Here is a 16,901-nt window from a genome sequence, read left to right as displayed (position 1 = left end):
CATGCATGATTCTTTTTTTTTTTCCTTTCGAGGCAGGGTTTCACTATATAGCCCTGGCTGCCTCAGAACTCACTATGTAGACCAGGCTAACTTCCTAGACATCAATTTCCTTCCCAGTGTTGGGATTAAAGGCAAGTTTACCACATCCTGACTTAGGTAAACTTTTTTTTTTTTTTTGGTTTTTCGAGACAGGGTTTCTCTGTGGTTTTGGAGCCTGTCCTGGAACTAGCTCTTGTAGACCAGGCTGGTCTCGAACTCACAGAGATCTGCCTGCCTCTGCCTCCCAAGTGCTGGGATTAAAGGCGTGCGCCACCACCGCCCGGCTTAGGTAAACTTTTATAGTCCTAGAACAAAGGAAAGTCATAAATCAACGTGTTTACCAAATGCATTCATGGGGACATAGTCAGGCTATAGCGAAGTGGGGACATCTCTGCTATGGCCTCAGATGCTCTCAGATGCCGGTTTCAGCTTTCCAGCTGGTGGAAGCTACTCCTTTGGTGAGTTAACACATCATAAAGATTTTGCTTGATAGTCAAAAGGAAGTTAGGCCAAATGCATAGGTATCTTACCATTTATTTATTTAATTTATTTTCATTTTTTTAAAGACAGGGTTTCTGTGTAGTGCTAGCTGTCTTGGAACTCTCTGTCGACCAAGCTGGCCTTGATCTTCCTGTCTCTGCTGGGATTAAAGGTATGCACCACCATGTCCAGCAATAAATGACTGTTAAGGGAACTAAAGATAGCCAAAGACAACCCGCAACATTCCAACATCACAAAGTTGTTGTAGTGGCATTTCATCTGTATTTTAGTAAATAAAACTTGCCTGAGGATCAGAAAAGTAAACCAGACGCACTGGTCAGTCTTGCAGACCAGGCAGCAATAACACACACCTTTGATCCCAGTAGGGACACTAGTTTGCCATAGAAACCAGGCGGTAGTGGTGCCTGCTTTTAATACCAGAACTAGAGAGGATTATAAAATGGGAGGAGACAGCCCCCAGTCTCAGTCTCATTCTCAGATTCCTGGAGGCAGGTTCACCATTTTTGTACTGAGGTCAAGGTAAGAGCCAGTGGCTGGCTACTTTACTTTTCTGGTCTTCAGGTTGAACTCCAACATGTGTGTCTGAGCTTTTATTAATCGTGCTTCAAGTTGTAATGATTTTGACTGTGGAATCTTAACGGAGACAGAGACAGGCTTTTCCAGCGAAGTGCAGTTCCCAATATGTAGAGCCACTGGGGGTATCCCACAAACCCCCGTGTTTTTCTCAGTGCTCAACCTAGAAATCCAAGTTTCTCTCAATAATTTCCAACCAACACCACAGGCTTTTGCTCTGATAAACTTCCCATGTTCCCTCTTCACCTCCATGTTGCTCTCAGTAGACAGAGTCATGTGCTCTGGGACTTAGGTTATGTCAAGAACTATTCCTCACCACAAGGAACACTGAAATGAAACAGGAAACTGAACAAGAACAGGCAGGCCTCAGCTGAAAACAAATGCTGAAACTTTCCACCAAAAATATTTCCCATAGTTCACTTTCTTTGGTTTTGATAACTACTACAATTTGGATCATTTCGGCCAGATGCCTCTGCCTGACCAGGAAAGTAAGTAAATTTTCACATGGCTCTTTAGGAATACTGGTTCTTCTTTCTCTCCCTCCCTTCCTCCCTCCGTCCCCCTGTTCCTCCTTCCCTTCCTCTCCTCCTTTTCTTCCTCCCCTTCCACTGTGGAGAGGACTAAAAAAAGTGTCATTTTAACTCAAACTAAGGAGTTTGGGATGCATCATATAATTATGGATATTCTGTGGTTGTTGTTTCATTGAATAGTAGAGGAAGACCTGAGGGGAAAAGAAGAGAATTAGCATTTACAGAGCTCTTAAGGACCTTGATCCTGAGAGTCCCATCTAACTCTCATAGCTGCCTGTGTCCCTAATTGCTAGGCTATGAAACCGTTTTATTGTGTGTGCATGTGCGCACATGCTTGAGGCCCGAGGGACAACTTTTAGGGAGCTGGTTCTTTCATCTCACTCCACGGAGGCAGAGTTTCTCATGTTTCTGTAGAAGCAGCAGCACTGAGTACTCTAGGGTAGCAGAGCACAGGGCTTCTGGGTGACTCTCCTGCTGCTGCCTTCCATCTCACTGTGGGAGTGCTGCTGGGGATCATCTGGCTTTTCATAGATGTGCTCTGAAGGCTGAACTCAGGTCCTTAGGCATGGGGGGCAGGTTCTTTTGCCTACTGAGTCATGTAATTGGCTCTTCTGTGGAATTTTCTTTTGATATTTGTTTTTAATTTATGAGTGTTGTTTAACTTGGGTTCTCTATAAGAGCTGGCTTTGCTCTTAACTACTGAGCCATCTCTCCAGTCCCACTTCTATGGAATCTTAAGGGATCCATTTTGTTAACATGGCCCAATTGTTAAAATAAATACAATATTCAAGAAGAAAATGTTAGATATCTATAGATCAGTCATTTATAGTTTTATTTGTATTTTCTGTTTTAATGAAGAATAAAAGAGTAAGTAATAGTTTTAGGCAGTTCCTAAATGTAAGTGGATCGAGTTTTGCCCAACTCAGACTCAGACCTCAGTGCTCCCATGAGACAGATGCATTTAAAATTGTCGTTAGTGGGGGCTGGAGAGATGGCTCAGAGGTTAAGAGCATTGCCTGCTCTTCCAAAGGTCCTGAGTTCAATTCCCAGCAACCGCACGGTGGCTCACAATCATCTGTAACGAGGTCTGGTGCCCTCTTCTGGCATGCAGGCATACACACAGACAGAATATTGTATACATAATAAATAAATAAATAAATAAATAAATAATTTTTAAAAAAAAAATAAAAAAAAAATAAATTGTCGTTAGTGCCCTTTCAATCTTATTTCCCCAGTCAAAGTAGACTGCTCCGAAGGAGATAAAAGACAATGCTAAAGGCTCAACTCTTCGGACTATGCCAGAAGAAACTCAAGTTAAATGAGACTCTGGTAGTTATTTTGGGTTGGTTTCAATTCTGCATTTTCCATTAGAAAAAGTGTGGCAGATAGAGCACTTTGTGAGTCCCAGTGCCAAGTCTAGTCACCATTTTTTAGCAGGCAAAACTGGACAAACCTAACAAATTTGGGGATTGGAAACTGTGTCTCACAGTACTTAAGTCATTGCTACATGGGTAGATGACCCTCTAACTTCTTGGCCTTAGGAAGAGAAGTTCCCCTGACAGGCAAAAGGGACGAAGGTACACTTTAAAGAGTTGGAAGTAATGCCTTGACTATTTCCACCATGCCAGCAAATAAAGTTGAGAATTCAGCACGGCCGGAGGCTAGCATAGGAATCATCAATGTATGAAAAATAACTCGAACCTTACGGTTCTTGCAGAAGACTGGTTGACAACGTGTGCTCGTAACGGCCATAACTCGTTTGTTGCACATGCTATTTACGGATGCTCACGCTTCTGAGGTTTCACCTTACGTAAACCCTGCTTAGCTGCAGAAGCCAGACCATATGGGGACATCAGTGTGGATCTGAAAACATCCCACACTACCTCTTTAAATGTCCTCCTAGTTTCTCTACTCCTCTAGCTCCTCTGGGCCACGTAACTCTCTACGTTACTAAAATATGCTCCACATTTCTATTTTGGGTTCCTCCTGCGAGTGCGGTGAGGCTGGAAGACCTGACTTACAACAGTGTCTTCAGAGCCCTTACCCCGTAGCCCGCAGCGCAGCTGCCAGTTGGCGCACTTCCTGCCGGGAGGAGGGCGGGGCGGGACGCCTCCTTGCTTAAGCCCCGCCCCCTGGTGTCCCGCCTCCCCCTCCACCCCCCCGCAGGCGAGGCTCCGCGGGGGCGGGGCTGGGAGCCGTGGGCGGCGTGGCGCTGCTAGCTGGGCGCAGGGCCGGAGGTGCTGGGGATCGACACTGCTCTGCGCGCGGAACTGCGGTGTGCCTCTCGGGAAAGCCCAGCCTTGCGGGCAGGAGAAGCGGCGGGCGGCGGCGGACCCCTCCTACTGGTACAGGGCCTCGAGCCGAGCAGGGCCGAGTGCTGCGGGGGGAAGCAACCGCGGCGGCGGGTCCCGAGCGCTGCGCGCCATGGCGGGCGGGCCCCCCAAGGCCCTGCTGTCCACGGGGCCCCAGTCCCTGCGCGACATGCCGCACCCGCTGGCCGGCTCCAGCAGCGAGGAGGCCGTGGGAGGCGACAGCACGCCCAGCCCGGACCTTCTGATGGCCCGCAGCTTCGGTGACAAGGTGGGTTGCTTGGGTCTGGGGATTCCTGGGGCGGAGAGAGGAAGGGTGATGGATCGAGGGCCACCCCTAACACCGGGCCGTGCTCACTCTAAAGCCCCTTTCCCGGGGATCAGGCGTGCTCTGGCCCCTAGATCCCTTGACCAAAGCGTGTCCTCTTGCTGCCCCCGCGGGGTCGCAGCTGCTGCCTGAGTGGCCAGAGGGCATGTATTTCCCTGTCTGACTGAGACTGGCCCATAGCACGGGTGACAGCTGGTGGGGAGGGGTTCAGGTTGCAGCATGCTTGTGGGGGCCCGGGGCTTGTGCTGCAGTACTGGTCTTTGGAAGGGGGTCCATCACACCTCTAGGTGCATTCCTTGAAGAGGACTGCGGAATAGGAATAACTTGTTGGCGCCTCCAGTTTCTGGATACTGCAAAGTAGCAATAGTTAATGGCTAATGGCTTTCCGGGGTGGGACTGAGTGGTCTTGCTCTTCTCCCCAGTCAGTCATGTGGGGAGTGATCTTTGTTTAGGTTTGCTGTTTGCCCCAGGAGTCACCCGACTCCGACCTCAGTGGCTGTGGGAGGAGAGTCTCGCTGTGGTTTTCTGTCTGGGGCTTCATTCACCTTCTTTAGCCGGCCACATTGATTAGGGTTGGCAGTGGTAGGTTTTGTGGTTGGCGGAAAGCAAGCTCGCCCTTTGACCTTCTTTGTGCATAGGGAGGCAGTTGGTTTTAGAGCTGCACTACCCTCCTGCTGCTTTGAGAGACTGCAAAGTCCAGTGAGGAGGAAGAGGCAGCATCTTCCCCGCCCCCACCACCATTTCAGCTGTGACCAGGATTTTGAGCACTACCGCTGCCACTTAGTCATGAGTTGTAGACATTTCAGTTGTTCTTAGTTAGCACTTGAGATCAGGGTTTCTTCCTCTTCCTAAAATACTAAATGAATTCCCCTTTTCCCCAATATTAATGGAATCGAGAGACTTAATTTTTCTTCTTCCCTTAGATGGGAGGGCATATGGAAGGGTAACAGTGCCCATGAGACAGTGTGACTTGATAGCCTCAAACCTTCAGAATAACCAGGGAGTGATAAATATTGGTAAAGCATAAGCTGTTGAAATTGACCTATTGAACAGCTCAAAATGTGTTCTTGAACGTATGCATTACCTATGTGGTTATTGCTTTTGTAGAGATTTTAAATTATATGATAACATAGGCAGCTTGCAAAGCCTTTGCTTATGTTTGACATTCAAAAAGTGATTGTCGAATGCCTGAAAGATAAATTGTTTTTTTTTTCTTATTAGCAGAGAAATTGATTTTCAATGGATGTCAAATGAGAACTAAAGTTAAACCTTCAATTGTTGTCTTGGTTCTATGTAGGAAATGGAATTATTTTCTTACAGCTGTGTAACAAATGACCCAGAATTTAGCACCTGAAATGATTGTCTGTGGGTCAGGAGGAGGCTGCTATTATCTGAAGGCTGGATGGGTGGGTTCTAACCTCCATTCTAGGCTCACTCATGTGGTTCTTCACAGGCTGCAGCATGGTATCTGCTTTGTGCCAGAGAAAGTGATTCAAGACAGCCCAGACTCCATCAGCCCTATGTAAACTGATCACGAAAGTGACATGCCCCTGCTGTATTTTATTGGTTATGGAGGGACTGGTGCATGGGAAGAGAGTGTGAGTTCTAGAGTATCCCGGGAAATGGAGATCGCTGTGACCATCTCGGGGCCTGGCTTCTACTGTGTGTGTGTTGTGTGCTGCTAGGAGTTGAGCCCAGGCCAAGTGCTCTACCACTGAGCTACATCCCTTGCCTCATCTACAGCTATTTTCGGTATTTCCTTATGGTAGTTAATTCAGAAGTGCAGCCATTTTACTAATAAGTACCCTGGGAAGGTAAGTTCTCTGTCCCACTAAAATCTGGTTGGTTGGCAGGAAGTGAGGCCCATGTCTAAATATGGATGGTTTCTTCCGCAGGATCTTTTCTTTGAGAGAGTCTTGAAGGCACTGTTATTAATTATTCAACATTTAATAAGTATCCTAACAATTGTGGGGAGCATCTAAATGACCCAAGTCTCAAGGGCCTGATTTACAATCAGCCACTTTTCCTTACAGGCTGAGGTTCTCTCTAGTTGGGAATAATATTTTCTTATCTTGGCATACATGTGTTCTCATACATTTTTAAAAGAGAGATTTATTTTATGTGTCTACATATGTGTGTGTTTCTGTGTGAATGGAGGCTGTGTGTGCACAGGTCCCCTCAGAGGCTAGAGAGGGTGTTGGTACAGGCTCTGTGACCTCCTGACGGGGTGTTCCTCTGGAAGAGTAGCAAGTGCTCTGAGCTGCTAAGCCATCTCTCCAATTCCTCCCTGCCCCAAGTATTTGTAAAGAGAAGCCAGCCAGCCCCAGAAGTGAGGGCAGTGGAAGGGAAGCTCTCCTTGCCCATGTTTGCCGCGCTTGGGCAGCATGTGTTGTTGGAGGTCAAATCAGGTGCTGTAGACTTGTGAGAAGAGGCCTTTTCCTGCCTCTTAGACACTGGGATTTTCATCGTAGCTGACAAGGATTTAGGTTTGGTCCTGGGTTAAGAGGCATAAAGGTTTTACAGGTGAACACAGGGCCAGCTTATTGTGGAGTGGGGAACTGCTTTCTCTGACCTCAGGTGGTGTCATCACCAGTGTAACGGACACTTCTTCATGGCCTCTTTGGTTCTGGGGTGAATGCTCAATCTGTCAGCTTCTATGTTGTCCAAATTGTGGTACAGTGGGAAGAATTTTTCTTGTCTACCAAGGGCAGGATGGAAGAATTCTTCCGCTGCGAGCTCCCCCAGCCTTATATTACTTAATTTCCCCCTCCCTGAAATGTTAATAAAACCACTTGACCTGTTTCTCTTCTTTTTTCCTTTTGTCCATATATTCTGAACATTTCTTCTGTGACGCAGCCTTCGCCTTCAGTGTGCGTTCTGGAACTGAATACTTGACCCCTTTCAACCCCCCGTCTTTGGTTAACGCTTCTCCCCACATCCGACCCTCTTCACTGCCTACTTCCTGACCCTTCCTTCCACAGAGGTGACCCGTCCTTGTACATTTCATTCACTGGGTGTGGGAATCCAGATCCTCCCCTTCATCTTTTGAACGCTTTTTCCCTCCTTTAAACCTTCAAACCGAATGCTATGTAATGAACTCTGAGACAGAACAGCCAGGAGAGTCTGTCTTAAAGCAAAACAAACAAAACACAACAAAAAATAACTAATAATAATAAATACATATATTAAAGAAAGCTAACTAATACCGTGGATCAAGTAAGCAATTCTAAACTTTGTAGCCTGGGAGTCCAACTTGACTTCTTCCTGCTCAAGTCTCTGGAATGTCCCCCTGGCACTCATAGTAAAGGCCAGTGTTCTCAGTGGTCCTTCCAGGCCAACATAGTCTGACCCTTTCCCTGACCCCTCCAGGCTGTTTCCTGATTCACCCTCCTTCTTTAGGACTCTTACTGCAGACATCCATTTTGCCACCTCTCTCATTTCCATAAGTCCATTCAAGTCTCAGATTCTCAGAAAATCCTTCCCAACAGCCAGTGGTCCTGAAGCTCCCTCTCCACCCCACTTTGTTTCTTCCCCAGCAGTGCATATTCTGAGAACAGGGGTCTTGCTTGTTTAGTGAGTAATCTTTGTGTTCCTAGAACAGTGTCTGACTCTCAAATATTTTCTGGATGAACAACAGCAACAGCAGCAGCAAAAATGAAGTGTGCCTCCGAGAAACAGAGTTGGGATGCTGCTCAGTTGTTTGAGTGTTTGCCCAGCATGTCCTTGACCTGCAGTTTAATCCTCAGCACAGCGTGAGCAGGGCTTGGTGGTGCTACACACACCTGTAATGCCCACACTGGGAGGGGAAGCAGAAGAATCAGGAGTTTAAGGTCATCCTCAAGCTATAACAGAGGATGGAGGTTGGGGAGATGGCTCTGCCCATAAAATAAAGTGCCTACCTGCTGTAAGCACGAGGGTTGCACACATCAGTAACTCTGGAATGTCTTGGGACACATAGTCAGTCTAGCTGAACCGGTGAACTCCAGGTTCAGCAAGAGACTATGTCTCAAACATTACTTGCTAGATGCGATGGAGTACACCTTTAATCCCAGCGCTCTGGAGGCAGAGACAGTGGATCTCTGAGCTAGAGGTCAGAGAAGTGGGGCAGGGGGGTGGTCAGCATGATTGAGGACACTTGCTATTGACCTCTGGTATCAACACGAACATGTACATGCATCATGACATCATTTTGCCTTTTCTTTTTTTCCTTTGAGACAGGGTCTTGCTATGTAGATTTGTCTGACAAGCCTTGGACTCACAGTGATCTGCCTGCCTCTGGCTCCTGGTGTTGGGATTAAAGGTGCGGCCCACCACGCCTGGCTATTATTGTTAGTGCTCTTCCCCCATCTCCAAGTGTGTGTGTGTGTGTGTGTGTGTGTATCAAAGAACAACTTTTTTGAGTCTATTCTCCCTTGATTTGTTGAGACAGGGTTTCTTGTTTCTGTGGTGCTGGCCGGCTGTGAGCTTCTGGGCTGTTCTGTTCCCACCTCCCATCTGCAGGTGGGAGTGCAGCAGTTATAGCTGGACAACACCAGGCTTTCTTATGTGGGTTCCTGGGGATTGAGATCAGTTTGTCAGCGTGCATAGCAAGCGCTTTTACCCACTGAGCCATTTTGTTGGTCCTCAGTTAAGATTCTTTTAAAAGGACATAAATCTTAAAAAAGCAAACTGGCCATAGGAAAATGTACAAGCTTCATTATTGAAAAGACCCAGATATTTTGGCTTCAGGTATGGCTACAATAGGTGATGATGATGCTGGGGACCGTCACTTGCAACAAGCAGAAAGGGCACCTCTCTCTGATAGTTTGGACAAAGCTTTGGCTGGTGTCTGGGCTGGAATTGGGTCAGACACTCATACCTGTTTGTGACTGATCAGACAGAGCTAGAATTTGGTTACCTTTGGATTGTGGGACTTTTGAAAATAGAATGTACAAATTGAGTTTATCTAAAAATGTGCCTGTAGATTCTGAAGAATAAGTTTTGTTTTTTTTTTTTTTTTTGAATTTTCAAGACAGGGTTTCTCCATAGCTTTTGGTTCCTGTCCTGGAACTAGCTCTTGTAGACCAAGCTGGCCTCGAACTCACAGAGATCTGCCTGCCTCTGCCTCTCGAGTGCTGGGATTAAAGGCGTGTGCCACCACTGCCTGGCCATAAGATGTTATTTTTTGTCTCAAACAGAAACAATGGAGGAATATTGTCTAGCCTGTGGCTTGTTCTCTGCTAGCTTTCTTTTTTCTTTTCTTTTCTTTCTTTCTTTCTTTCTTTCTTTCTTTCTTTCTTTCTTTCTTTCTTTCTTTCTTTCTTTCTTTCTTTCTTTCTCCTCTCCAAGACAAGATTTCTTTATGTAGTCCTGGCTGTTCTGGAACTCACTTTGTAGACCAGGCTGGCCTCAAACTCACAGAGATCACCTGCCTCTGCCTCCCAAGTGCTGGGATTGAAGGCGTCTGGTACCACATCTGACTCATTTTTCAGTTAAGTTGGAATCAAAGGTGTTCGTCATCATGCCTGACTTTGTTCCAAAATTTTACAAAGTATACTGGCTAAATCTCTCAGACTCTGGATAATTTTGCATCTCATAGATGTAGAATTTCAGAGTTTCAGGTTAGGGATGTCCAACCTACAGTGGCTTCTGTGCCCCATTTCAAGTGAGAACACTGGGTTGAGGCAGCTTGTCCAGTGAATGTAGTTGCTGAATGAGCCTGATGACCTGAGTTCAATCCCTTCAACACACAAAACGTCAGATAGGAGGCAGAGATGACAGGCGAATTGCCTGGAAGCTGGAAGGTCAGCTAACCTGGAGTGCAAGGAGTGGCAGAAACTACAGCGGCCCCGCCTCAACGTGGTGGGAGGAGAGAAACAACCCCTAAAAGGTGTCCTCTGACCGTCACACCACGGAACACGAACACACACACATTTAGATCTGAGACCATCCCTGTAGTATAGCCAAACTTTAGACTGGGAAATGGAGGCATTTTTAGCATTAGGAAGTTTGTCTCAGGCCACAGAGCTTAGCCGCTAGACCCATGTGTAGACGTGTCTCTTTCTCACTGGACCATGAGCACTCAAGAGGCAGACCTCTGCTCTTCCTTGTCTTCTTCCAAAGCATCTAGCACAGAGTCAGGTATATGGCTCCAGAAGTAAGGATTTGGAAGTACCTGCACTTGGCTACGCAAATGGGTTACATGCTTTCTGGCCTCTGTCAGTTCTCAAATAGGACCCCTGAAACCCTGATTATTCCTGGCTCCCCATTCTGCCCCTACATACACAGGATAACCCACACAAATGACAGTAATTCTTATTTGCTGATCTGGCGGTCAAAATGAAAGACTTTATAGTTAGCTAGAGTCAATGTTCATAAATCACTATTGTCCCTTGGCCCAGCGGATGTCTTATGTACTTGTTTTGCTTTGAGAAGCTCTTGTTTATCATGGAACACCTGTCTTCCCTACAGCCTCCACTAGCCTTCAATTTCCAGGTGACTATGGTGTCCTGCCATCTCATTACTGTCAATGCCTTCTGTGTCTAAGTTCTTTTTCCTTTATTCTTGCTATGCTTTATTCTGACTGGCTTGGTGCTTGCTGTGCAGCCCAAGCTAACCTAGAACTCCCTGCAACACTTTTTGTTTAGGTTCTGACCCCAACTTCTTCATCCTGTGCTCTCAGTGCTGTTCAGACCTACGGTTATTGCTCATCTGAATAGAGTTTCCCAGGGCAACATTCATTTGAGCAAGCTTTCAACAGCGAGCTTTGGACAACCTCTGTCCTGAAATAACTTATGAGCATCACATTCTGGTCATCTGAACACATCATGGCACCTTCCCTTCCTTTCTGAATCCTCCTCCTCAGGGAAGGTATGGATCCTATCAGGTGCGTACAGATCATCGCACTACTAGGCCAGTCTCAGACTCCACCCAGTAGAGTCAACCGAAAACTTCCTGATTCTTCTTTGCCAGGCAACAACTCCAGTCTCCGCCAAACTCCTTCCTATCTGCCCTTTCACTGCCAGACTCTTCCTATCCCAACCACAGAACACAAATTCTCTCACTGAAAACCCCTGGGGCACTGGCTAATACTTACCAAAACAAAACAACAACAACGACAAAAAGACAAGAAAACATTAAAAGAAGAAAACGATCCTCGACCGTCCGTATCACGGCACTGAGAGGTTTTCAGCCCCTCCTACCCATGCCCTCTGACTGTCCCCACCTTAAGGCTCAAAAGCCATTGCTTGCTTTTGACTTAGGCATCTACTAAACACACTTCTCCCCACCTTGGGAGCTTTGCTTAAGCTACTTCCCCAGCTGGTTCTTTCCTCACATCCCACTTCATCTCCAAAAGCCCCCTTGAGTTCAAGAACCAGATGAGTACATAGCCTCCGCCATCTCAGCCCACTTGCAGACAAACACACAAACACCTCAACAATGGGGCTCACCAACAAGACACACACACTGCCTTGTTGACAGTCTCCTAGTGAAACTCAGTCTCACTTCCTATTTTAAGGTGATTTATTTTCAGTTTTATGTAAAACAGTGTCAACAGAAGGAAACTGGCTATCACCAGGAAGTCATGCTAGCTGCTGACCAAGTTGCTTGCAGAATTTAAATGATCTTGCTCCTTTTGTTTTCTGGTTTACTTACCTCTGACTTTTAAAATTTTCTTTTATTTAGAGGTAGGGTCTCACTATGTAGCTCTATCTATCCTAGAACTCACTTTGTTGGCCAGGGTGGTCTTGAACTCACAGAGACTGCCTGCCTCTGCCTCCAGAATGTTGGGATTAAAGGCGTGTGCCTCCATACCTGGCTCTGACTTCATTCTTAGGCAGGCAGTTTGTGCATTCTGAGAAATAATTGCTCCCAACCTAATAGAAAGGTATTTTCCTCGGTATCTAATAAATCTCAGGAAAGCCTTGTGGGTTCCCCCATATCACCTGCCCACTAAGGACCATTTTTTGGCAGTTAGAAGACATTGATGAGAGACCAGGATGCAGGATGAAGACAGAGGTCAGGTCTCTCCCCCTGACCTCCTCTCCTTTTTTCAGAGTGAAGCTGACTAGGCTATTTCCTATCCAGGGCTTCTTATTGTGTGACCCCAGGTGTAGAGGAACAGCTACGCTGCCCAGTTAAGAGTTCACAGAAGTGACTGGTTTCTACCAATGTCAGCTTCTCCCCTGACCATCCTGAGGAAGATGGGAGCTTCCTGCCTTTGCTGCTTTTGAAGATCTCGCCATGCCCTGCTTGGCTCCTCAGGTTTCTCATTACCTAGGCAACTAATTCCCTGTACTACAGTCTCAGATTAAAGTGCCTTAGTGGTTTTTGTTTTCCAATTGACCCACAACTGATACAGAAATCACAATGAATAGTCAAAAATATAGAAACAAAACATAGATGAACATATCAAGGATTAAGAAAAGCCACTTTAACACAGTATGAATTACCTTGATCTCGTCACTCTGTGACTCTTTTACAGGTGAGGAACTACCAACACTGTATTAGTGGAGCTGAGATTCAAAACAAGCATCTGCTCCAGAGCACACTAACACAGGAAGCCAAGGGCAAAGGCTTGGAGCTCAGGGCTTCTCAGTAGGTCAGGTGGTGCCTGCAGAGGGCCAGGTGAGATAAGAGCTGGAAGCAGTTACTGGATTTGGCAATAAGGAAGTCCTGGAGGACCCTGAAGAGCGAAGTCAGAAACCAGGTAACAGGTAACCGAGGAGGAAGCCAGAGGTTACAAGTAGAGAAGATGGTGCATGCCTTCCTTCTAAATTTGTTTGCGAAGAACAGTAACAAAAATACATACATATTCATATATGCATAAACACTAAGTATGAGTTAAAAGTCAAGACCATGACAGAAAGATTTTCTTGACTCTTACTTTCAGCATGTTCAAATGTAGATGGAAATGCCAGTTGGTCATGTGTCCTCGGCCAGCTTTGTATTACTACAATGAAATTCCTGGAGACAACTCATTTGTCAGAAAGACTTAAGCTGAGAGTATAGTCCAGTTGTAGGTTACACGTAATATGCAAAGGGATCAACGACCAACACCCCCCACCCCCACCCCCACACACGCTTACTGAGGTTTTGGAGATTCAGGGGCATAATGCCTCTGTCAACTTACTGTGCAGGACTCGGGAAACACAAACTAGAGTTCTACAATATTTTCCAATGGCAAGTATCTTCCCCAATCACCCTCTTAAAGTTTTGGGTTTTTTTAATTATTAATTAATTAGGCTTTTTTGGGACAGGTCTCTGTGTAGCCCTGGCTGTTCTGGAACTCACTCTGCAGACAAGGTTAGCCTTGAACTCAGTGGTTCACCTGCCTCTGCCTCCCAAGTGCTGAGATTAAAGGTGTGTTCTACCATCTTCTGGTTCTTAAAGTTCTTACCATCCCTCAGTACTACCAGTCTGGAAATGGAGCTCTCAACACCTGGACTTTGGAGGTTGGGGAGACAAATCCTGTTCACCATAGAGGACGGAGACTCAGGTGAGGCTGAGAATCTCCCCAGGAGTAGACTGTTCCTGGATTGACCACATCAACTCCAACACTAAAGTAGGAAGGAGGGGAGGCTGCACTTTCAGATTGTGTGATTTACTGAAAAGTTCTGTCCTCTGGCATTTCAGGTTTGGTTGAGGTCATTGGCAGAACGGGAAGGTAGAGGAAAGGGAAGGAAGTGTGGGGAACAGACAGAAGCTTGAGGTCATCATGGAGCATCGGGAGCCTACTGTAGAAACAAAAGACTTCCCAGCATTAGAAAATTATGTAGGGAATGATGTTCCAGGTGCCTCTGTACTGAGGATGTTGGAGAAACAACATGAACAAAAAGAATAAAGCAACGAGACCGAGTGAAACGGGACAGTTGTTGATGGGTCTGAGGATGTAGCTCAGTAGGTAGAGTGCTTGCCTAACACACAGGAAGTCTGGGGTTTGAGCCACAGTACCCCATAAACCATGTGTGGTGGGGTAGCCCTGTAATCCAAGCACTCTGGAGGTAGAGACAGGAGGATCAGAAGTTCAAGCGCAGCCTCACTACACAGAGAGTTTGAGGCCAGCCTGGACTAACTTCCTGATACCTAGTCACAAATAAGCAACAATAAATAAATAAAGTAGAGGTGTTGGAGATGCAGCTCAGGGGCCAGTACTAGCATGTGTTAGGTCCTAGGTTCATTCCCTTGTACCACAAAAGAGAACAAAATAAAAAGGAAGGAGTGAGGTGAAACCAAGGCTCTGTTATTATGTGGTGGGTGTCTGCAGAGGTCCGTGGAGCTTAGCAGAGCCACTGTAGAACGCGGCCTGGTAGGAGTCCTACAAGCCACTGTGTTTCTGCTGGGCCCGCTCGCCTTTCTTAGGCCTGGGACAGTAAAGCCCAGCTCCTCTCTTTTTCTGTCTCCTTTCAGATGCTGGCCAGAAGCTAAGTATGTTTTTCTGATACCTTGGGCCTCCTACTCTTTCTCTAACGCATCCTTCACTGCATGGCTGCTTGTCTGCAGTGTGGCTGATCTCCAGGCTGGTTTCACTAGAGTGGCTTTTTCCTTTTTTCCTTCTCGACTCCATTCTGCTTCTCCTTTTAGCGTCTGCTGAGATTTATAGCTTGCCTGTTCTGGAGGTTTTTCTTTTAAATTCCCAATAAAATTTAAACTTAAATCCTGGAGCTTAAAAAACAAGGAAGGAAAGAAAGAAAGCAAACAGTATGGAGATTCCTAAAGAATTTAAAAGTGGAGTTACAAGGTGACTCAGCGATTCCTTTTCTACAAACACATTCCTTGCAAAGAGAATGAAACCACCCCTCTAAGATACCTGTTCTATGGGCTACAGAAACAGCTCAACAGTTAGGATCATTCGCTACTCTAGCACCTACATGGTGGTTCACAACTGTCTATAACTTCAGGGATCTGACACCTTCTTTAGGCCTTCAAGTGTACAATATACACTTGGGACACATACATACATACATACATACATACATACATACATACATACATACATACATACAATGGGAGACTGAGTTTTACCCAGTCTCGTCTACATAGTGAATTCCAGGCCAGTCAGGGTTACAAAGTGAGACCCTGTCTTTTTTTTTTAAAGGGGGGGAGCATTTCATAAGACTAAAGACTTGGTTTAGGGGTGCTAGCTTGGTTAAGTGTTTGCAAATATTCCAAAATCTGAAACACTTCTGAACCCAAGCATTTCAGCTAAAGGATGCCAATGGCTTTACAAGCCATTCTTGAGAGAAGATGTCTGTAATTTATTTGAGAGTTGGAGAAGCAGGGAAGCAAGAAGGGACTGTAGGGCAATCCAAGGATGGCATGTTACCAAGCGAGTCTCCCTGAACATAGCTGGAGCTTTATCTCACACTGGAGCCTCTGCCAGGGAAGAGATGGGGCTCCCATTAACACTGGCTGAAGGCTGAGGGCAGTGAGTTGGGCATTAATTAAGAGCACTTTTCAAACTGCTTAGTGGGAGACAGCAGGTTCAGCTGGAGAAACAGCGAGGCTGAGAATTCAGGTGCTGGGGTCGGTACTTAGACCAGAGGATGCTGAAGTGGGCAGAACATGGGGTGCACATCGGGAACTGGGCACCTGCTATAGTTACTGTGAAGTTTATATACAGGTAATAATGCTAAGAGAATGTGCCGCTGCCAAGGGAACTAATTTTTGAGTCAGAGAATTAAGTAAGTGACTTCCCAATGGACAGAAGTAGAAAGCTTGGTTCACTCCTGCCCCAGAGTTGTAAATTAAAAATGTGCAGGCACTAAGTGTCAGCAGGTGAAATGCAATTGGCTGTTGGATAATGGGACTGGAGAGATGGGAAGGTCTGTAGTGGAAAGTTAAAGCAAGCGGTTGAGAGACCAGTCAAGTGATAGGAAACAGGGAGGAACAAGGCTGTTGTGTGGTTTAAGCAAGATCCTGATGATTGAGCCCCTAGCATGGCTCTTGTGTAGATAACCTAGAGCTGGGGACAGACTGTTGGTGGTGGGGGTGCAGTTCCACTCACTGGACTCTGGGAGTGTGCTGGACAGTTTTATTTGCTAATAATAGGAACCCAGCTCCCAATAACTCAAGCTAAAAGGAGGGGCCTGTTGGCAGTCTTAGCTGGAATCTCTTAATGCCACTCAGAATGGGTCAGTTTCAGACCGGTTTCTTCCATGTGGAAACATGGCAGCTGTTGGATCCCACACATTGCACAGATCTAGAGTCAGCTTGAACATGGAAATGTCAAGGCTCTCTGGCTTGAGTCACACGCCACATCAAGTGGCCCTTTGAGGTTGATACACTGGCTGAGAACATGGTTGGTCTTATTTTTAATAGCTGGGAGACAGACAGGTCGGAAATTAAAGCATAGACTTTCTAAGGCGTATATGCTTTCAAAAAAGTTGCGTATTTACAGAATCCATCCAATGTATGTATGTGTGTGTATATGTATGTACGTACGTACATATGTATATATGTACACAGGGATCTTTCTGTGTAGACCAGGCTATCTTCAGATTCACAGAGATCCATATGCCTCAACCTCCTGAGTCCTGGGATTAAAGGTGTCCCCATCATGCCTGACTATTTTGTTTTTAAACATTTGTTTATATTTATGTGTATACAAGTTGTCTGTGTTGGGATGTGAACACATTCATG

General features: G+C 46.1%; 1 protein-coding gene across 2 annotated transcripts in view; it reads left to right on the top strand.

Annotated features, from left to right (window-relative positions):
* The first annotated feature begins 3,857 nt into the window (after positions 1-3,857).
* The window catches only part of Snx30 (sorting nexin family member 30), a 124,122-nt gene continuing 111,078 nt past the window's right edge, over positions 3,858-16,901 (top strand). For both annotated transcript variants that reach the window (XM_057783841.1, XM_057783840.1), the window contains exon 1: positions 3,858-4,223. In XM_057783841.1, coding sequence (XP_057639824.1) covers positions 4,068-4,223 — 156 coding nt within the window. In that variant the 5' untranslated portion in view covers positions 3,858-4,067. The remainder of the gene's footprint in view (positions 4,224-16,901) is intronic.

The sequence above is a fragment of the Chionomys nivalis genome, chromosome 11 (genome assembly GCF_950005125.1).
Source record: "Chionomys nivalis chromosome 11, mChiNiv1.1, whole genome shotgun sequence".
Classification (NCBI taxonomy): domain Eukaryota; kingdom Metazoa; phylum Chordata; class Mammalia; order Rodentia; family Cricetidae; genus Chionomys; species Chionomys nivalis.
Note: the sequence above shows the minus strand (reverse complement) of the source record. Positions and strands in the feature narration are given on the sequence as shown.